This window comes from Barbatula barbatula (genome assembly GCF_947034865.1).
Source record: "Barbatula barbatula genome assembly, chromosome: 9".
In the NCBI taxonomy this organism is placed as follows: Eukaryota; Metazoa; Chordata; class Actinopteri; order Cypriniformes; family Nemacheilidae; genus Barbatula; species Barbatula barbatula.
The window spans coordinates 8019019-8042422 of NC_136772.1; the positions used below are offsets into that span (position 1 = coordinate 8019019).

The following is a 23404-nucleotide window of genomic DNA, read 5'->3' on the forward strand; positions in this document are numbered from 1 at the left end:
ATTCATATTCAGTTATAAATGTCCTGTTAGTTGTGTTCTGTTCAAATGTTTGAGCAATGTTAAAAAAATAAAAACAGGAAGTTCTTCCAGACCACCATTGGACCAGCATTGTTAATACGTTTTCCGAAGTGGTCTATAGATTTAGGAAATCAAATCAGAATAAGCACAGAAGTTACACAAGATCACAGTACTTACTGAACCCTGCCAAGTACCCCCGGTGTTATTTTTGGAAATAACTGAAATGGGTCGCTTGAGTTTTAAGTGGTTGCTGGTCAGGTCACTTCTGCACGTGGGATTTTTTTGCCTGTTTTGTGGCGTTCCAGATAAAAATATAAAGTAATAATTCAAAGTAACTATACAGGTCTCCTCAATAAGCTGCACAGATACATGCTGAATACTTTGAGTTAGTGAAATGGACAAACCATATTACCCCAAGTATAAAAATCGGTTAGCCTTACACTTAGTAGCAATCAAGGGAAAAGTCAAAACTTTAATACAAAAGCATCTGCCTAAAACACATATGTATTTTGAACCTTCATTTTATCAGAAATATTACATGTAAATTGCTCAGGCTCTCGACCAGTTTCAGTAGGCATCCATGTTTTATCTCCACCATGAACACACACTTGTCTACCAAATGCATCTCCAGCATTTAAGCGCTGCAGCATCTCAAGCATTTACGCGCTGCAGCATCTCAAGCATTTATCTAAATGACCGATAATAGCCAGTTACTACATTTAAATCTTTCTGTTCAGTCTTCTTTGTTTTCCTTTACAGTGTCTTCTGTGTACTCCTGCCCTTTCTTTCCGCCTCTGCAGACTCCTGCAGGGCCTGGTTTCCTTAGTCCTGTTGGGCTTTGTGTGGTCCAGACTGGCATATGCATGTGCGTGTGTGTTTGGGAGGGGGCTGAGATTGCTGTAATTACACAGACTTACCTGTTCATTAAGCGCACAGTTGGACCCTCGCTCATAAGCATTTAGAAACCAATTGAAGCGACGCGGGCCATTAACAACTCCTGTAATACAAGAGATGGGGAGCGAAGAAGAAAAAACGAAAATGAGTCAACATGATGATGAAAGATAAATGGCATAAAGACATTGTGTGCTAATTACGCAGGCCACTTCAAGTGATGCTGGATGCAGAAGAGAAAGTCAAGATGGTGCAAATACAGGGGAGAAGAGAAGACGGGGAAGGGGAGAGTAGAGTAGAGTAGAGTAGAGTAGAGTAGAGTAGAGTAGAGTAGAGGAGAGGAGAGGAGAGGAGAGGAGAGGAGAGGAGAGGAGAGGAGAGGAGAGGAGAGGAGAGGAGAGGAGAGGAGAGGAGAAGAGAAGAGAAGAGAAGAGAAGAGAAGAGAAGAGAAGAGAAGAGAAGAGAAGAGAAGAGAAGAGAAGAGAAGAGAAGAGAAGAGAAGAGAAGACCAAAAAAAGAAGAAAAGATAAATGACAGGAGGATAATGAAACTTACAGGAGGAAGCTGATGTGTGTGAATGAGAGTGATTATGACACAATGGCTCACGGTGTGCTGTCTGATTACACAGGTATCCTCTCATCAGTAGGGGGTGGAGCTCAGCCCACAGGGCCAGCAGAGGGGGGCTCACTTTCACACATATGATACAGAGAGACAATTACATGATTCCTTCTCCAAACAACTCGCAACTCAACTCTTAAACGCTTAAACAATAGGCAATGATTTCATACTACATAGACAGCCGCATGGAATCATTTCTCTTTTCTAAAAGCTAAGAAAAAATATCTTAGCTTTGTCTGCTGTCTTATAGAGGTCAAAGTTTCATCTGTCTGCCAGTTTCAATTTTGCATCAAATAATACAGAGTGCCTGGATGAAGGCTGGGACTAGAGAACTAGTTATCCAGGCTGATAAAAAAACAGTATTAGCAAAAAAAGCTATAAAAATGTTCTCATTCACATAGCTATTCATATTTTCCATGTTTTAACAAACTAGGTAGATGCAGAGACAGAAAAAAAGCAATGGAAAAGGAATCTATAGCAAAGTAAGTTGTTCTGTAAAAAAAAAATCAATGTGAGGTGCAGATGGAACTTAACCCCTTCACAATCCCATAACGCCGCCATAAATCTGCAAAGAGCAATTTGATAAAACTGTAATTATGAGAACTGTGTGCAAAAAGCCGGCATGATAAAGAACATTGTCTGTTTCTTACCCCGAGGTTTTCTTCCTTTAAGACCTCTGAATTCACTTTTTTGATCAAGTTGGGCTTTGACCTATAGGTCCTATAGGTCCACAAGTCGAATGGCACTTTGGAAAAAGTCCCTGTGCTCCGTGCCAGTCCATCCTTATTGCTTTGATCCCATTGTGATTCTGTCAAAACCAGGTCATGACACATATGACAATAATGAACCTCGTGACATTTATAGAAACGCACATGTATAGGGAAATACATGCAATTGACTGCATAAAATTAGTTCTTCGGTTTCAGTTTAAAAAAAATCCTCAAGGGATGTTTATGAAAGTAACAAAACATCATTATAGGGAGGAAAGTAAGGCCGTTAATAATGTGCCACAGCTTAGAGCGGAAACACAACATGGTAGAAAGAAACTTTGCATGGCAAACTTTTCAATCACGCATCATCAGTCCTCCTGTGCCATCTTTAATACGTCTCAGATAATGGCCTTGGTAATTGGTCACAGCGCGCACGATTGGGAGGAAACACGCCGCGCTATTGTACCCGTCCCTTTTGTTGTTGTTAAAAAGAGGGGGGAAATAAGATGCAATTTAGGCACTTTTAAGAGGTGATCATTTCTCGCGCTTTTTTCCTCTTCGCCGCCAAAATCACAGTGAAATTGCTGCATCAGGAAGACTGTAATTAAACTCAAAGTGGCTCTCCTCTGAGGCGCACGCCAAGCTAAAATTAACAGGGCCCTATTAGCGCCGAGACGCGCAACGCCATCGCTGGTGAGCGCCTTTGGTTAAAAAACGTCCCGGTTATGTGACTTGCTGTGAGAATCCCGACAATAACACGAAACGCTCTAGCTGCTAATGGTTAGGTTAGCTGTTTTAACGCTAGCTGCGTCAAGGGTTTGATTGCTCTCTCCGCAGTTAAGTAAAAGTCGCACATTAAGCGTAAGCTACTTAACTTTACTGCGAGGTCGACAAAACGTGCGACTATCCAAGGGTGTCAAAATAGCTCACACAAAACTGAAAGTTCTGTCATAACTTACCCTTATTGTACACGTAGATGAAAATTGCCGTGACGTCATCGTATACAGGACGCGAACGGTTGAACGCGCGTTACCTCGAGCGGGTAAATAACTGCTCTTCTGAAACGAAACAATTTCGTTAAAAAACTACTTTTAGCTAATTTAACGAAAACCAAGAGGAAAATTCGTGCTAAAAATTACAACATGGCTGTCGGTTTGTCAGCAAATATACAACAGCAAGAGCCATACACTGATCTGAGACGAAGGGCAGGTGCACATACAGGTATGCTTCGTTCGCAGTACAGCGAAAATATGAAGATTTGAGGCAGACATGATCCTAATTTATTTTTGAGACCAATGTCCAGCCCGTGGGTATTTAAGAGCTTCAGGACTTTAAAAGGTACATTCTCGTTGCCTGCCCTTATTCTGATGCTCAGGCTGATCTGCGCATGCTCCTGATACAAACCAGCAGCTGGCAGATGTTCACCACATCAAATTCAGAAGCTGTCAGATTGTCTTTATAAATATATAACAAGGTGCCTTCTGGAAAAATCAAATCCTACTCATATATATATATATATATATGATTTGACTTTTCCAGAAGGCACCAGTGTGGATATTCACGTTGATACTCTTGTTCTGCAGTTGTGTATCACTGTCTCCACCATGAGGTTTGTTTGCTAACAACATGATGTGTGCTCGTTCATTTAAACAGCTGTATTGATGTATTAGGATGATTGAAAAAGAGTAAACACGGCTCCCTCTGCTGGACAATGTAGACGTGAAAAGACATGCGTTAGAAGTAACATAAGCGACAGTCAGTAAAAGATAGCTTTATTTAGTCTGGGGCAAATCTGTGTTACATCAACTTGATAATGTTATAAAATACCAACCAACATTTTGAAATAAAAGCAATGTTGCTTTGAAATTTGCTGTTTAGCACATCACTTTTAATAAATACTCTGTTTATACAAGAACAACAATTGCTAACAAGTATGCAAAAAAAACATTATTTTAAAAGTTAGATGACACAGAGGACAGTAACCACACATATAAAAAGCAGTTTAAGACAGCTGGATTAATGCTTCTCATTAGACTAGTCATTATGTTTAATGTCAAACGTCATAGTAGGCTATTGCACCATCTAAGATGTTGACTACTACCTAATACTGCAGGAATCAATGGAGTGGTTCAAATGGATTGCTCTGTTTAATTTCAAGTGCAGCTCACTGGGGTTCGTTTTGTTTGTCATTGACCCTTGAGGATATCACACACTGAACTTGCTTTTAAGAATAATTGTACCTGTCTAAACTGAAACTCTTTTCACCTCTATGATTAGTCTCAAGAGCCATCAAAACTGGAATGTGAAGCTAATGCTGTGAATGTGTTTTATTTAGTTCTTGGTCCAAGGGTTGGTGTAATGGTTACATGTCTTGCACACACTTGCACGCATTTCTTTATTTTAAAGGGGACATTTGTGCTTGCCAGGTTTGAAATGGAAACTTACGTTTTAGTTTAAAGCTACATCGTCTAAAGTTCCTTTAACCACCAAATGCTGTTTGTGGGTGTTTTCCTCTTCAGCAAATGTTTTGTTATTTAAGGAACACTTATGGAGTCAGCACACATTCAGTTCAGACATGTACTGTACACCTTCATAGTTGCAGGATAACAACCAGGGCAAAAAATATATTTAGGACACATTTTAGGAGCCCGCAGGTCCAGGAGAGCATACAACATATGGCCCCTCTCTCGAACAGCTCTAATCCTCTGTGATAAAAGAATGACAAGATAAAGACATACAAATTAACAGTTAATGTAAAATCACATAAAAAGGTTTAAAATATATTAAAAACAGTGTTTAAAGGGTTGTGGAGACAACACAAGACAACAGAAAGTGAAAATGTTATGCCTCGTTCTTTTCATTCAATTTTACACATATTATATGAAGTGTTATACATACATATATTGAACATATATGATCATTTGGTATTCACATAAAAATTTAACATTTCACTCTCTCAACAAAAGAGTTTGACATCAACCAATATTAAGGTTATCCCATTTAAACACAACCACATGAACACCTCTGGCGACTGAGAGATTGGTCACATTCAGAACTTGTACCTTTGAAAGTCTTAAAAGCACCTCACGTTCATACACACTCTGTACTACTATGCACACTTCTATGTCTATCATAAGACAAAAATATATTTTTATATTATATCTCACAAATCTATTCTGTAGCTCTTATGGAAAGAAAAGGTGCAAACATCCAGAATGATCAAAACTAGTCTATTGTAAGTGTAACAGCAGTCTTCCATGTCTATCACAACACTGTCAAGTGTTACATAATGCAAAGACATTAGTTAAAATTCGATTTTTCAGTCAGTTAGTTTTTTATCAAAGAACAGGCAGTAATTCTTGTCATGTTAAGTATATACGTATATATATATATATATATATATGGCGAACACGATTCCAGTGGATTCAATTTCCCATAATTCAGAAGCCATTCAAGGCAAGGAATCTGTGTTGGAAATGATGGTGACCTCTTCACCCATAAAGTAAATCAATTTGCGCGTGTTTCACATCGGTTTCCCGAACAATCCCAGGAATGCGTGCTTGATGGGATACATGGCAAAGTCTTCCGCACAGATAACAGATATATGTGGTGTAACCAAAGCTGGTTTATCCCATAGAGAATGTTAGAACAGGCTCAGTTAACACTGTGATAGAGCGCTGATCTGTGTTTTAACAAAGCCTACTTATGTTCCTCCTGCATTCTTAATGAGCTGAAGATGAACACCGTCACGTCCCTGCGTGTAGCTGAAGATGGAAGATGAAGATTTTGTTTCCTCAGACAGAGAGGCACTGGATACGTCTCGTACATGCCGGACTGGATAGGGCTTGGGGTGCTGTCAATCGGTTTGAGTGATGGCATAGAGGGAGATGAAGCCCGAAGGCATGTTGAACACTTGAAAGTGGAGTATTGGAAATGTGTTCATGCTAACCTGAGGAAAAAAATCTCACACTTTGGTGAGGTGGTTATCACCACTGTTCTGCAGTCAACACTGACGTTTATATTAAATAATTACATATTTAATAATTAAATCTTTCGAATTCATTTTCCACCCAGCAAATTGCAGGGAGTTAACTAACAAAGTCTTCTGAAATGTTACAGCAATGTTAATCATTCCATTAAAAATCTGTGCTATTTTGCATGCCGCTTGTCATTTTTTATAAATCGCAAAGGAATTTGCTTTGATTCCTCTCGTGTCCTTGATAGGAACATCCTACTGGCCATCGCTGTGCTCGAAAAACAAGCAATGAAATAAACAAAGTACAGATGTCCTTTACTGCCGTTTGTCCATCTGAGACACGTACACAGCTGGTCATCTGTCGGCCCAACAGTCCATCCATTTTGGACATTCATGTACTTATTTCTCCATGAATAAATACTCTTGGATTCCCTCAGCATGTCTCTATGGCTTAGATGCGACCGTTGCCATGGCTACTGCCACGTCTGGTGGACAAGCCATGGGAGGTGTACTGACCATCAGAGGTCAATGTCAGGCCACACGCCTCACAGGCTAACGCCAGCTGCCTCAAAGTGTCCAAAGCATCTATCTTAGCACTGCGCAGGAGATCACACTGCCCCTAAAACAAAGAGATATGAATGATCGTTCAGAATTCTTCACTCATTCATCTGGTGATTTTCAATTAAACTAATGTTACGGGTTTCTGATTTCAGAGACCAAATTTAACTGACTTCAAGTATGCAGTCTGTCTGTGAGGTGTTTACATTACACAGTAGCAAAACAAATCTGCAGAAAGGGTTACCAACAAAAGTCAACTACAGTATTATGAACATTATTTTACACAGTATACACTACTATCTGTCTATCTAGGTATTATTTTTATACTTCAAAATCAGTACACAGTACACAACAAAATAAAAGCTACAAAATGTATTACTGCAGTTATATATGAATCAGTGCAAAAAACAGTTTTTCCAAAGGAAAAGGTTTTCCACATGCTCTTAACAAAAAACTGTGTAAACATCAAATTGAAACAGAACCTGAAATCACATTATATTTTGATAAGGTCAAACAACAGAATCCAAAAGCGGAATGAAAACATCATTCAAAAACTCAAGGCTGTTTTAAGGGAGGTAAGAAAAGCTCACACTATTTACCTTCAGCACAGTGATATTCCAAGTGAAGCTTTCCAAAACTTTACACTGTTTACGGCCTTTAAGATTTTCCTTCTCCCCTAACCTGGGCAGGTCTTCATGAAACACCATGCCTGAGAGGACATAATATAAAACATTTTCGTACAGTAACATGGCTTTAAAATGCCATTTATGGAGTGAACGGGATTCTGTAAGAACATAGCAGCCAAATAATAGATGCGTGTACTGGTTAAGAGATATTGTGCTCCTCTTGATTAATTCTGTCAAGGCCTGTGCAATGCTCTACATTCAAAAATGGTAGGTATGGTTTTCAACATCAATGTGTCCCTTATAAAGACATGAAAACAAAGTATTTTCAATAAAATGCAGATGTGTGTAAATGGGAATGAATAATGTGAATGAAATTCCTCAGTGGTTTCTAACAAAAGAGCCACCATAAGTGAAATCATTACCCACGATATGGTTCCTTATATTGTTAATTGAATAATTCATTATCATTTTACAGAAATCACTAACTAGGGAAGACTAGATTAATCGCATCCAGAATAAAAGTTTGTGTTTAAATAATATACCGTAAGTCTGTTTACTATGCGTATACACTTTGTATTTATAAAATGACCAGACACATGCCTATATTTAAGAAGAAATCTATATATTGACATTTATATGTTATTTAAATTATTGGTAAATATAAACAAATACTATAGCTATAATACTAGCTATATTTTCACCAAAATACATAGTAACTGTTATGTCGTTTTGAGCTCATGCCAGTACCTTGAAATTTCTGCGTACAAGTAATAATACAGAAAAAAAATGATGTGATCTTCGTATTCAGCATGTTAAACTTCATGGAAAGTACAAATTAAACACAACTTAATTTTTTTTATTTGTGTAATTTATAAACTGTTTCTGATATCGACACATCCAATAGGGACTAATAGTGGAAAAGTGGAAAGACTAAAATGAATCATACCCCTCTCATCTGCTCCCACCTCCACTCACCTTCCTTTTGCACTTGTGCGATTCTCTCCTGCACTCCATCTGCGTTTTCAATCAGCTGCTTGTTGGCAGAGATCATCTGGGGAGGCCACATACATGAACAGGATTATTGTCTGCTTACAATGCACAGACAATTTATGGCAATCTGCTTAAAAGCATCCAAACCCACAGGAAAACAAGAGATCCAATTGTTTCTTGTAGACAGCGATCCAATTAAATAGCAAACCTTACCGATGCTTTTGTGTTTCAATAAGAACAAACATCCTTATTAATGCCAACAGGTTTTCCACTAAATGCTCGAGCACATATGGATTCTATTCACTTACATTTGTGTCTATTTTTATCTTTCCTGCATTTTTCTGAGCATCATTTGAGACCACATTTGTGTCTATTTTTATCTTTCCTGCATTTTTCTGAGCATCATTTGAGACCACATTAATACTTTAAGCGCAACTGTGAACTCAATTTCAGCTCCTGGACCATGAAAGTGGAAATTTTTGGAAATACCCTTGTTGCCCTCTCCCACAGTAAAGATATTTATAAATTGTCCTGCCAGTCAGTGCTGTCGAACCCTACCCATCCCAAACACCCAACAGAACCCAGAGTCAGAGACCTACTGTATGCCAAAAAAAGTCAGAAAAAGTTGTTTAAGACCCAGAACATGTTCCCTCCATGTGCTGCCTGTCATTTAACCCCCTGCAACAACAAACTTTGATTCAACATTACAATTAAAGGCGGGGTGTCCGATTTCTCTACGATGTTTAAATCACCAAACAAAACACACCCCTACCCCATCTAATGTCCGTCCTGTGCACAGTGCACCTCACTGCTGATTGGCTACAAGGTTGTTTTGGTACTCGCCCGACTTTCTCTAAACAAGCGTAATTTGGAGATCGGACACCCCGCCATTAAATCTCACTACATTGTGTGACTTGCATAATGCGTAATAATCTCTTACTGTGTCATAACCATTTAGCAGTTTACGCGTGACGTCTGTCAAGTTTCCGAGGGGTTCCAGGTATGGGTAACCCTCCTTCAGTGTGAGTGTGGCTCCTGGGGGTCCGTCTGGACTCTGCAGCCGTGTGGCTAAGCTCTGAATGCACTGCTTCAATGTGGCCACAGGGGGGAGCCCACACTGCTCTTTAAAAGCCACAGTGGCACACTAAAGAAAGAGGAAGCGTGAACAAAATAGTTACACTGGGTAACCGCAAATATTTCAATAACAGCAAGTGTCACCAGTAAAGGGAACTAATACTGTATGGAAAGTGCGAGACAATTATTAAAAAAGAACATGCGGGGACTTTCTAATTTGTTACATATGTTGACAGTAAATACATAACCTGTGAGTTATTCAAATCAACAAACAAATCAATTGAGAAAGAGAGGCAATTAAAAGGCAACAGCAAAAAATGTGCTTACCACCTGTAAACAAACATACATTTGCATTATGACCGTTTTTGCGGGCTGAAGTGGCTGATTTGTGTGCATATCTGTGTTTATATGTACGCAATAGACAAGCTATGGGGGTGTGCTGAAAAATTAGTCAGCGGTGAATGAAGAGGACACTGCTGTTGTTCAGTAACACCAACAGACAAGTGTTATACAGGAATAATGCAAATGCAGGCCTACAGTTGGACAAAGGAGAAAGTAAAATGTGGAAATTCCTTTATTTTTAAGTGTGACTTAATGTAACTGGGGGGGACTCACTGTATGCATGCACTCATATTCCTATAGAAGGTCTTTGTGAACACAGTCATTTTGGAGACTCTTTCTCTCTTGTCTGTGTCTCTACACCTAACACATGGGTGGCATCTGATCCCAACCCCGTCACCTGACCCCACAGATACTCTACCCCTCAATATCTTCCTTACCCATCACACATCCATCCCAGAGTTTCGACCAGCAGGACATTTGTTGCTTGTTTTTATTTTAAGTTTTTTTTACAAAACAGCTGAACAGCTAAGTAAGCAGAAAAAGTAACCAGAAAAAGTAAAACCCAGAAATTGTTATTAAAACTGAGGTTTGCCACAATGGATGGGAATGCTCCATGGCAATTGCGGAGGTGTGCTCTGCGTCTGGTTCATACTTGTTTAAAACCGAGACTTAAAAAAGAAAACAATAAATATACTTCCAACAATCCAAATACTTTCCCACTGTAATATTGGTTTTCAGTGTCTGACATGGTCATGTTATTAAAGTGAGGAAGTTATATTCACCAAACCAAAAGTAATCAGGTAGAATCACCTGGTTGTTGCTTGCCTAATATTGGAACAATGACATTACAATTGTTCTTTCTCGCTGACGTTTAAACTTGTGACGCATCACCCTCCTTACCAGTGCATCTTCTCGCAGGTCCGTAGCCTCTCGTAGAGGTCCGCCAGCGGGGCGGAAAGCGTCATCCAGAACTTTGATTCCAGTGTTACGGAGTGTGACATACTCTCGTCCACGCCGTACCCCTCTCCTGACAGACAGACCCCGTCTCTGAGCCTTACCCCCACCTCTGCGGTTAGTGATGGCCACATGTACAAACAGGCTGGCGTGGGGCAAAGGGTCTCCAGCAAGGCCTAACAGGGGTACATTGCGGTAGCCAGGCTGCAGGCAATCGAATGCAATGGTGTACTGGCCAATGAAGTCATCACCTATGTAATCGTCATCCAGAACTACAAAACGTAGCAGGGCTAGCTCAGGCATGTTAACCTGAAAGAAGAAAACAGAATATCATATGAGAATTATGATATTTTTAGGTGTGATTTGCAACACTTTTTTAACAGCAACAATACAGTATATTAAACAACAGGTTGATTCAATACATTAAAGGTCATGAACATGAACATAAACATATGACCAAACCCTTGGTTAAGCATTGTGCTGCATGCAAAATTTACTGCAGACCACTGAGCCAAGCATACCATTATTTGGACACAAAATATGCATTTTAATTTGCATAAAGTGCTTAATGCGTATAACTTGAACATGGAAACAATTTTGCATTGACGCACACATCATCACTTGGGCATCTGGTTATCTAGGTGAAACACGCAAATACTGTAAGCAAGGACACAATTAAACACACAATCATAAATCCTATACAGCAGGAACACCTGAGGGACTGGTATATAAAAACTTACCCATGTATGTTCAGACACTTGCAAAATTTGCACAACACTTTATAAGTTCCAGTACCTATTGTAAGACATGTTTCTGTATATAGTTAACAGACCTAAATAGTGACAAAACAGACAAAGGTAATGGAGATGAGAAGGAAGTCTATAAGTCTTTACGTGAGAAAAATGGGAACAGTTGCACCCAATAAATCTAAAACCTAAAATCTAAACTCGGACATCATTCCCCCATTGACTTCCACTGTATGGACAAAAAACCACTGTGAAAAATTCTCCACAGAAGAAAAAGTTTTAACATATACAGGTTTTAACGATGTTTACTAGATGACTATCACGCCAAATAACTACTCATTTCAAAATCTTGACAAGTCAAAAATGAGTTATTGAAGTGCAAACATATTCAATGTATCCGAATGCATGGGTATATATTATCGCAATATGTGCCGACACACATTTCATGATATAAAACTAATATGTTGTCCCATTAAATATACATCTCAAATAAAAGATAATGCCTCAAAACATGTAAACAACATTAATATTCTGTACCATTGTATTATGTCTGATACATCACTGTAACACGGTAACATGACAGTACTTTTATGTGGGTTGCACAGAGAAATACACCTATGACCAAAATATGTCACACACCTGGCAGAGACGCTGATACTGGGGCATCATTAGGGGCACATGTCTCTCAGTGACTAATGCGTTCAGTGGAAAAGGCCACAGGAAGAGACGCAAGAGCATTCTATCAGATCCCACCAGGGGATGTACTCTTTCTCCTGTGTATGCGTGTGTGTGTGTGTGTGTGTCTAGGGCTCAATCTACCCGTCAAATCTCCTCCCATGACATGTTATTGTATGACGTCCTCAAGCTCCAAGCAACAAGACAAACAGATGCAAACAACAAGAGGAACTAAATCCCAAAGGATCAAGAAAGTGTGTGCGTGGGAGATATATTAACGATTTCACTGAACCCCACAAAACCTGTTCTTCAGATCACCATACGGTACAAGCCATAGGTTAAATCCTAATAGCAGGTATTAATACAGTACTGTAAAATACAGTAAGGCCACGTCTTACATGTTTTACTGTCCATTTACTGTGCAGATGAATTAAAAAAATAATGTCGAAACATCCAATGTAATATTTCCAAAGTGCTATAAACCATTATTCTTAACAATACTGCCATTTGTTTTACCCTTCAAAGGACACACTCAAGCATACACATCGCGTGTCACAGGTAAAAACAAGTGTCCACCTGTAGCAGGAAACTACCTTCTGCATCTCTTTCTAAATTTGGCTTGCAAACGTAATTAGATTCTGCTGAATGAAAGGTCAGCTCATTGAAAAAGAGCCAAGCTGGGAGAAACTGGCACCCACTTATAGTGGCAACAAGTAACCTAGACTGTAGTCTAGAACTACAATCCAGGGCAAGAACATTACTTTTAGCAGGCCATTAAGTTTTGACGGAGATCCTAATTACAGATCTAGGAAGGGGTGTAAATTGCACACACCTGCTTCACCCCATTGCATCTATGGAGACATACTGCATCCATTAACCTCATTCTGGTTTTGGATCAAAGCTCAGCAGTCCTCTAAGCATGTATGTTTCATGTAGAATACATGTATTGTATGTTATAGTGGCCAGTTCTGTTTGGGTTGGTAATGAAGACAAATGCAAGAGTTAACTTTATACAGAATAAACTCGGAGTTCTCTTGAAATATGCTTCCACCTTATTGACAATAGGGGTAGATCTACATTTACTTCAACTAATAAGAATTAATTTCTTTTTACAGATTTTTAACGCATCATGCTATTTTTTACAGATTTTCCAACTATTCCTGAAATACGGTAAAAAATATTTAATAACAGAGAAAGACAAATTTACAAGAACAACATGTAATTTTATGTAAAACTGTTAGATAAACACACATATAACTATAACAAGTTACTTATTAACATGCAGATTATTAGAATACTGCCTGTTATAAGTATTTATAAATCACATAATCTGCATGACCATATACATCCCTAATCCTACCCAATACCTAATCTCACAACTGTCATTCTAACTATAAATAGGCACCAAATTAAGAATTTTTGAGGCAAAAGTCGTAGTTAAGGGTTTGTTAATAGCGAGAATTGGACCTTAAAATAAAGTGTGATCAACTGTTATTGTCCTGTCTTTTTTTATGCCACAGAAGAGCCAATTACAGTCTTGTTTTAAAAAATCTAAATTAAGTGTACATGTAAAAATATCCGCCCATGAATGGGTTTAGAAAACTACATTTGAATTAAGTTTGACCTCTTTATTTTACTTGTTTTAAGCATAAACGTGCTTAATTTAGTTAATTTACTTATAATCGATTATTATAACACAATAGTTCAAATCTTAGCTCACTTTTCTTGTCAAGTAAATGTGTCTTGATGTAAGAATTTTTAGATATTCGTACTGGAAAACAAGACAAAATAATACTTTTTGTAATCCATAGATTATTTTTATAGCTTTCAAGCTCCTGCTTTTAATAAGTTGTTTTGCTCTTAAAATGTTTCTGCCAGGCAGAACAATGTTTTTGTTAAAGTCACAAAGTAGTCAAACATCAGTAAAACATCACAGTCTGTGTTTGTTTGGAAGCACTCGTCTGAGGGAGGTTATTGAGTGTATGTATGTGTAAGGATATGAGAAAGGGGGCTGTTGAGCTCAGTGTTAATATTGCATGCAGAAGGTAATCAGTGTGCCTCGAGACATGGCCCAGCTAACTGTTTTTATGGACTGAAGCCTTCTGATTAAGACATAGGAATGGACATTTGCCCTTAAAGAGATAGTTCACCTAAAAACATTAATTATTTTATCATTTATAAGCCCTCAAGTCATTCCAAGCTTGTATGACTTTCTTTCGTCTGCAGAACACAAAAAATATATATTTTGAAGAACGTTGGGAACCAAACAACATTGGAACCCTATTTTCTATTGAGTCTATTGAATATAGCAGTCTATTTTCAGTTCCTCATAATAGCGATGGACCAACAATGTGCCTGAACACACCTCTTTTTTAGACCAACACGCTTAAACCCTTGCACCGGGACCATTGACTTCCTGTGGCTCAGTGGTTAGAGCATGGCGCTAGCAACGGCAAGGTCATGGGTTTGGTTCCAGGGGCTTGCACATAGTCAGAAACAAATGTATAGTACAATGTAATGTAAGTCGCTTTAGATAAAAATGTCTGCCAAATGCATAAATGTAAAAAGAGTCATAAACAGGTTTGGAACGACATGAGGGTGAATAAATGATGACAGAATTTTAATTTTTGGGTGAACTATCCCTATAAGACTGATACGCACACATAACCTTACCTGAAATTCAAATGTCTCATCAAACAGTGGGTCATCTTGGTTCTGTGCAGCGGTGCGGGTTCTCTGTTCAGCGCAGTCTGCAGGTACACCATGCAGTTCCAGCACCACATAAGGGTCGATGACCTCACCTTTGGCACCCGATCCCTGTGGTTTGGGCAGGCTATGGGCACTGATGACTTTTACCCTGAGTGTCTGCGGAGGCACACCAGGTACACAGCCTTGCGACTGGGCACTAAAGTAGGAAACCTCCTCCCGCATGACTGCCGGACGCAAGACATACCCACATCGTCCATTTTGCATAAAACGGCCACGGGTCAGGTCCAGCATGGCACCTGGTGTCTGCTGGTTTAGTGCCACTAGCTGCACACCTCCTTTCCAGTAGCCTTGTGGGTTTGGGTTGCTAGAGTCAAGCCTTACTGAGCTGGGCCTCACACGGGTCAGGTTGCGTTTGGTAAAGCTCACCAACTCTTCTGGGCTCTCGCTAGCCAGCCGGCCGGCCTCCCCTTCCCCAAGAGAACACATGGTCCAGTAGGGAGAATCAAGGGTAAATGGTGTTCCCGGTGTTGAGGGAGTGGATGGGGGCGAGTGCTGCTGAGATGTCTGAGCACTTGCGCGGTGAGCATAAAAGGTACGACTTCCAGTACGCGCGATTGCAACTAGATCAGACAATTCGCGACGTAACCTGAGGCGTCTTGGCTGAGGGGGTGGCGGAACCACAAGCACTACCCCAAGCTCCTCCTCCCCAGGAATAGTCATTCTTCGGCCAGCCAAAGGACCACCACCACCAATTTCCTCATCCTCCTCGGACACCTCTCCTTCCGAGTCCTCCTCCTCTGGGGGTAGCTTCTTTCCAACAAGGAGCACCCTACCCTTCAGCTGCTCCGGGGATGGCAAAGTGGTAGCACGACCACCAAGACTGACAGGGAGAGATTCAGGGGTATAAAGTTTCTGTCCAAATACCTTCTTAAAGTGTTGTGCAATAGTACGCTGTTGAGAAGGTGAGCAACGCTGGCACAAATACAGCAGCAGAGGATACTGGGAGGTGAGGAAACCATACTTGTTCACTACTTCCAGTGCACTTCGCAAGGTAACAGAACCATGATGGTGATGATGGTGATGATGGTGGTGATGTTTTCCATCAGGACCATGGTCTACACCCAAGAGCGGCTCACCTTCTGGCCCATCGGTAACCCCGAGTTCCAGACACCGAGAGCCAACTTGCAAGGCTCGAATTAGTCCACCAAGATCAGCCCGGCCGTGCACTTGATCGTCCAGCAGGTAAGAGCGGTACGATGCACTGATGTAATAATGCGATAAGGGCATCTTCATGTCCTGACACACTTGTTGGTGCTCAGGGTCTAACAACTGACACTCAGCTGACTGTAAGTAACGAGTGAAACCATCCAAACCCAGAAGACCTCGCTCACGTCCAGCAGCGGAAGGCTCAAACAGCCGAAGAAGCTCCAAGCAGCCCTCAGTGGTGGACAATGACAGACCCTGCTCCGTCTCCAAGAAAAGACGCAGGTCCTGACCATCAAGGCACTCTCGGTCTTTAGAGAGTTGCACTAGTAGGAAATAGACATCAGGACGTGTGCACAACTCGCAGAAGGCCTCCTGGAACTCCTCCAGCGTAACGTGAGATGTTAGTTTCTCTTTGCTCCTCTGAATCTCCTTAAACCGCAAACGCACCTGAAGAGAAGATCAAAAAGATTTGAAAAGATCATTTGTATTTTTCCACACACGTAAAATTATAAATGTCAATCAGAAAATTATGTTTGATATTAGTTAATAGCAACTGGTTTAAACTTTATTTGGAAAGAATGGCCTTCAATATTAAACTAACATTTGCTCTCAAACAAGCCCAGATCTGAACACAGAAATAGGTTTATGTGTGATTCATAAAATAATGTGTATGCTGTCAATCCCATTGTACAAATGATCAGATGCTGATAAATGTGGCAGCTGAAATAACATGACCAAATAAGTATTTAATATAAGAAAATACTTTTTTATTCTATTGAACATAATTATAAAACAATACTGTAATATACGGTTTGGTAATTTTAGTATAATATAAAAAATTATATTATAACCAAGCACAGACTGGAAGTTAATGTCGGGCCATAATGAACTGCTGTTAAATGCCAAAATAAACAGTATAGTTTTTTAACCTTACCATAGTAAATATTAAATAGTTGATCAATTAACTATAGTTAACACTACAGAATTCTTTCATATTTACACTAGCAAGTGTAGTAGTCAGTCATTCAACAGTATACTTCAATTTACTACGGTACAATTTTAAATGTGGTCATTTTCTTTTTTGTTTGTTAAATTTAAACATGAGCAGTCTTTCTATTTCTCCAGTTTTTCTTGTCAGAAAAAGGGTAAAACATTTTAAAAGCATGCATACACAAGTTGAAACCTGACGTGAGATTTGATCACAGCCACTGCTCATGCCCGCATTGATAAATGCTAAGCATTGTGTGAAAACGACCGCATGCCCAGTTTTCTCTCATCAGTAGTTTCATAAATAAGGGCCAAAAAGATATGGTTACTGATGACCAGTTCTACATTCCGTGGTTATTATAAACACATAATATTAAATATTTTAAGTATAAACTGTCTACACAGTTCTATATTTAAGACATGCAGTGTAAAAAGCTAATGGGTGCGGCTTCTTGGGTGAACAATCCAGAATTAGATTAAAAAGTACACAGAGCAAAGGCAAATCAAACAAGCAGCTTGCAGCAGACAATAAACTCAATCTTGAAAGGCAAATGTCACAAGTCATAAACACAGCCACAGTGGGTCTTCATAGAGCCTTGGCTGTGTCTTGCATATTTCAAAATCCAGCCACGAGCAAGGTGAGTCATGCCTATTCAGTCAGATTCTCTGGACTGTCTTCCGTGTTTGCTTGCCCTTTTTGCCTTTGCTTGTCTTAACAGACACATGAAGCAGATGCCTCACCCGCACTGTCACAAAGACTTTTAGACCTGGCCCTGTGGCTGCTTCCTGTCCTACCCCTGTCCCCAGCTGTCCAATCCAAACACAAACACTGGCACATGAAGCTACTTTGACTGTACCAGCTGCCAGATACAGTACCAAGCTCCAATAATTGCTGTGCATCTCAGTAGGTTGGCTTAAAGGGATAGTTTATCCCAAAATGCATATTTATTACCCTCATTTCAGTCAAAACCTGTATATGACTCTTTCTTTTGAGGAACACAAAAGAAGATATTTTGTCTGGTTTTGTGTTCGTATAATGGGAGTCAATGGGGTCAATGTTGTTTCGTTATCAACGTTCTTCAAAATATCTTCTTTTGTGTTCTGCAAAAGAACGTTTTGGAGGTTTGGAATGACATGAGGGTGAGGAAAAGATGGGGCATTTAAAAATGTTTGGGTGAACTATTCCTTTAACAAGGCTGGTAGTGAAACCTTTTAAAATATACGTTGTGTTTAATGTTTTAAAGTGCATTATATCAAAACATCTTACCTTTGCTTCCTTAATTCCAGGGCAGAGTTTGCAGATGGTGGCTACCGCTGTGTCCTCAGACACAATTCCATGTCCATTTTCATCAACCAATGCGAACTCCACCGCCAACCAGTTTTGACGCATCTTGCTCCCAACACTACCCTCACCCACCCCTCCCTCACCTCCACTCCCCCCACCAATGGAACCAGGGTGGGACAACAGGTATCGCAACCCGGTTATCCAGATGTTGGCCACGTCTGCAGAGAGAGCAACCAGGTCCAGGGACTGATACTCTTCACCGTGAATAATGGAGAAAGCTGCTTCCTCGGCCAGATGATCCGATGGGCCATTATGCAGGAAGGTTTCTGTGCTCTTTCCAGTGCGGACCTCGCGGATGGCAGAGATGTCGAGTCTGGCTCGGTCACTGTCTTTCTTTGAGGGTTCCCAGCGAAGGCAGGCCTGTTCAGGGTCCAGGGTGTAGAATCGCGAGTAGATGCGCGTGTTGGGCCGTACCTTCTTCAACTCGCAGCCGCCCTGCATGAAGGCAAGGCAATCGCCGGCGCTGCTCACCTTCTTTTCTGATGGCATACTGCTGAAGGAGACGGTTTTCTTCCGACTGCCGCTGACCTTAGCCACTGAAGGGTCCTTGAAAAGAGAAAAAATGAAAAGACGACATCATATAATTCTATTCAAAGCTGTTCTTTCCAGTAAGTTTTGACTTGCATAAAAAAGCTAAATGGGCATTATTATAGTGATCAGGCACGTTCGTAGGCTTCAATCCAAACACACAAGACACGTTTCAGCCTGAAACTACATGATATTATCCATAACCACAGAGCCACAGTGTGAAAATTAATGACGATTTGTGTGATCTAAACAAACTGAACTGTGTTTCCCTTCTGCTGGTCTATACAAATTAAACAACCACATCCTGCATGACATCCCTGTTGATTTCTGACCAGCAGCACTGGACCGTGTATGGGCATTGTAAGAACTTCCATGACACTCGTAGTGGCTTTCTTTTCTTGTTTTCATCTTTGCTGCCCTTAACGCAGTACTTTTTATTGTTAAATTACTGATGTCTACTTGCATGACTCCATGGGAATATACTTGAAAATATTATGCAATTTACAAAATAATACATTTCCATATATTGGAACTAAGCGACAGATCCATATGTATTATTCAGCATTTGTTTATATTGTATACATTAATAAAGTATTATTCTATATAAAGAGTTCAAAATCAAAGTGCTCTTTGAAATTCTCGTTCCTTTTTTTATAAATGCTATTTTTTACCAGGCTCATATGTTTAGGTTCAGTGATATCACTTTGATTGCAATGAATATGTCCTCTTTGCCATTAAAGTGAAATAACTTTTAATATAAACATCGGAGCCAATGTCAGATGTCAGAGGCTTTTGCATTTGAACTCTTCATACAGACTAATACATACTGTAAACAATGTTACAAAATATTGAAACATATATACATGCATGCATGCCTACATGTATATCCGTTTTCTTCTTTCATTGTGTTCTTATGTCTTATTTGGTTCAGTTCTATATCGTTTGTTTCCTTGTTTCTAATGATTTCATATTCAGTTCAGGTGTGTCACATTAGTTCAGTGTGTTTAAGCCCTGTGTTCGGCTCAGTTCCTTTGTCCTGGATTAATGTTTTGTGCTGTGTTTATGGCGTCATGGGTTGTGCCTGTTTGGTTCTAACCCTGTCTTTATTATATGCCGTCATTGTGCGTTTATTAATACTTAGCATTCCGTGAAACGGACACATAATACATATTTTCAAATATATTTTATAAAGATTTAATATAGAGACGGTTAATATAGGGAAAAACATTTTCGGTGCTGACGTGTAAGGCCGACTTTTAAAAGAAAACATCACTGTGTACTATTTGCATAAAACAAAAGTGCGTAGCATTATTCTGCCATGTGTGTAGGTTGCTCAATACTGCATGCATCCTTTATTTTTAAAATGGCTTTCAAAATAAAAACGCAAACAAAGTTTAACATCCACAAAAAGAACACTTCTAGCTAGCTTCTGTGGATAATAAAACGCAAACTGCTTTAAAAATGGACAAATACGAAAATATAGAAAATAATGTAAAAAAGTACAATAATGAATTGCAAGGACACACCACCATCATCTGTTCTCTCGCTAGTGACCTTGTGAAAGGGTTCTAAGCCGTTATAAAATACCCCCGTAACCAACTGCTTCTTGGGCCTTCTGGCTTATAAAGACAAAAAATGGGGACAATGTTTTTGTTAATTTCCAAATTACAATTCTTTGTGTTTCTTTGAATACACAGTGTACTGTAAGTATATTCAGAAACATGTGCTCTTAATAATTTGTTTTAAAGCACTTGACCTCAAAGTTTAAGACTAATGCTACAAAAAAGCTTTTTAAATAACAGCAATAGCTAATTGTTTGCAGATTTTACCCACTTCTAATAACAGAAAATACAAAAGGTTTGTTTTCAGGGAGTGTTACTGGTTTAATTTTAAATACCTGAAGCACTAGCCCACGGTACTGTACTCTGTCTTAATATCCAAAACTGAATCCATAACAAAGACTCCCATAGAAAAACTCATTATGTCGCTGCAGTAATCTGGGATTTCCACCCCAAGCCATTTGGCACAAATCACACTGACTCATAACAGAGACATAGCATCTGCATGAAGAAGCAAATGAATCTCAGAAGTGCCAAATATCAAAGACAGGCATAAATGCAAGCACGACATAACTAAAGCCCCAGTGTCATGAGTCTAGCAATGACCAAGTATCCATCCGTGATTAACTCCCAAGACCACACCACTGGTAACCATCCACAACAACATTGTACATTTGAGTTCAATGCTGTTTTCTGTGATGCCAACATATAAAAGAACATTGAATAGAAAAAACATTGCTTAACAAAAGAGACCAGATAAGCACTGAACTATAGTCAAGTTTGAGAGAACAGCGTACAACTGAAAACTGAAAAAATATAATTTAATACTGAGTCTGCCTCTTTATGCACCCGATAGACACCATTTGAGCTGCCGCTTTTTTTCGGGATGGCCTGATAAATTCAAGTCAAAAGGTGTTCCAGTAGACTGGCTGATAGTGGAAGACATCGGTGTGATTCGGGCAGGACAGAACGAATAGAGGAGGCTCAGGTTAGGCATGAACACGCAAGTCTTAAGCCCAGCATCAATGGTAAGGCTACCAAGGGCACCCGAGAATAGGCAGGTAATTTAAATGTCTATACACCCATCAGCCTTCTCCGGATTCTGGCCTAAAAGAACATCTTTCAGACATAATCCCTCTAAGCGCCTTTTTAAAAGAAAATCACTGCAAAAATTCTGCCCAAAATATATTACAAACATATTGCAAATATTAAGTAAACAGCATGACTGAATGAAATGTATTTTTTTTTAAATGTAACACAAATTCTCTATTTAAAAACACATTTTAATATAAATTCACTTGTGTGTGTGGTCTAAAACAAACTAGATTTTCCCATATTTGTTTATCAACCTTAAACGTATATAAAACGTATATACGTATATAAATATATATAATATAATATATACTTCAACGTATATATTATACGTATATAAAACATTAGATTTTCTAGATTCTCTTCTTGCATGAACGACAAAATTACCCAGCAGAAGAAATAACAAAAAACACACCGCTGAAGAAATAAAAAATACACATATTTCTTCCTCTAAAAAAATTACAGCGACATTATGAACCATTTCCCTCCATCAGTCTGAGAAGCATAACAATAGTACAGCAAGGGGGTTCTGTGAAATGAAGTGCGGTTAAATTTAGTCATGCTCCCATCTCCACTTTATCAAGAGAAAAAGCAGGAGAATGAAAGGGAGGCACAAGCACTAGAGAGAAGCTCATAAAAATTGAAGGGTGGATGGATCGACAAACGGGGGAGGAGTAGGACAAATCTGGAAAGAACTGCTGAAAATGAAGAGCGAGATAAAAAAGTTAAAAAAATGCTAAAATGCTTTAGGGAATAAGCGTTGGTGACGGCTTAGATGGAATGACCTCTGTCCTGTTTCTACCGGCTGGTTTTAATAAGTGCCCAATCCCTGCCCTTTAAGGGCCATTTTAGCCAGTGATTTAGCAACAAACACTTACAATGACATCAGTCTCTTATACTGAGAACACACTAAAACTTTTCAATGCTTTACGGCTGAACAAAACTACCACTGTGTGAAGGGCTTCCTTAAAACAAATTAGTTTACTAATCATTTCAGGCAATAACGTATAGAGAAATATTTGGAAACACATGATATCTGTTACTTATGTTTGCTTTAAGCCAAAACAAAAAATCTGAACTGAAGGAACAAAATCAGAGTGGATGCATCAGTTGACTTTATTTACAATGTTGCAGGGCCATTGTCTCTGTGGGCTGAAATCTGGGAAATTAAGAAAGGCTGTGTTACACCTGGTATAGGATAACAGGGCCTGCAAATTATTGATGTGCAAGGAGCGGTTTGTGTTGAGCTTGGCACAATATGTTGGGCAAGTAAACAAAGAGCCAGTGACATGGCAGGCTGCAGAGGAAAGTGACTTAATTCCCCTGAAACTCGTCGGAGAGCAAGTTTCGATGAGATCACAAAGACATGGTATTATTTTGCTGTAATTTAAAACAGACAACTAATGTACCTAATAAAAAATAAAACCAAGCCATCCAACACTGCAGCAGCAAAAACTAAATAAGCACAGAGGCTGTCAAGCTCAAAATGACATTTAAAGGTGCTTTGTGTCATTTTTTGGAGGATCTATTGACAGAAATGCAATGTAATATATATATAACTATGTCTTCAGAGGTTTTAAAGACCTTACATAACGTTATCTTTTTATTACCTTAGAATTAGCTATTTCTATCTACATACCCTTGCATTGGATTTCGCCCTACACGGAAAAACGTAAATATGTTATCTCCTTCAGCAAAGAAGTGAAAACCTGATAACATCTTAGTCCATTGTCAGCAACCGTGATGCTTCGAAAGGGAGGTGCGAGGGGTGGAGTGAGCCATTGGTTGCAAATGCAAACC

The 23404-nt window shown here is 39.4% G+C and overlaps 1 protein-coding gene across 2 annotated transcripts in view; it reads right to left on the reverse strand.

The window, feature by feature from the left end:
- Positions 1 to 3994: 3994 nt before the first annotated feature.
- plcl1 (phospholipase C like 1) overlaps positions 3995 to 23404 on the reverse strand; it is a 51184-nt gene continuing 31774 nt past the window's right edge. For both annotated transcript variants that reach the window (XM_079464545.1, XM_079464546.1), the window contains 7 exons: positions 18348 to 18971; positions 14852 to 16540; positions 10704 to 11066; positions 9328 to 9531; positions 8373 to 8448; positions 7371 to 7480; positions 3995 to 6832 (listed from right to left, as the gene is read on the reverse strand). In XM_079464545.1, coding sequence (XP_079320671.1) covers positions 6665 to 6832; positions 7371 to 7480; positions 8373 to 8448; positions 9328 to 9531; positions 10704 to 11066; positions 14852 to 16540; positions 18348 to 18971 — 3234 coding nt within the window. In that variant the 3' untranslated portion in view covers positions 3995 to 6664. The remainder of the gene's footprint in view (positions 6833 to 7370; positions 7481 to 8372; positions 8449 to 9327; positions 9532 to 10703; positions 11067 to 14851; positions 16541 to 18347; positions 18972 to 23404) is intronic.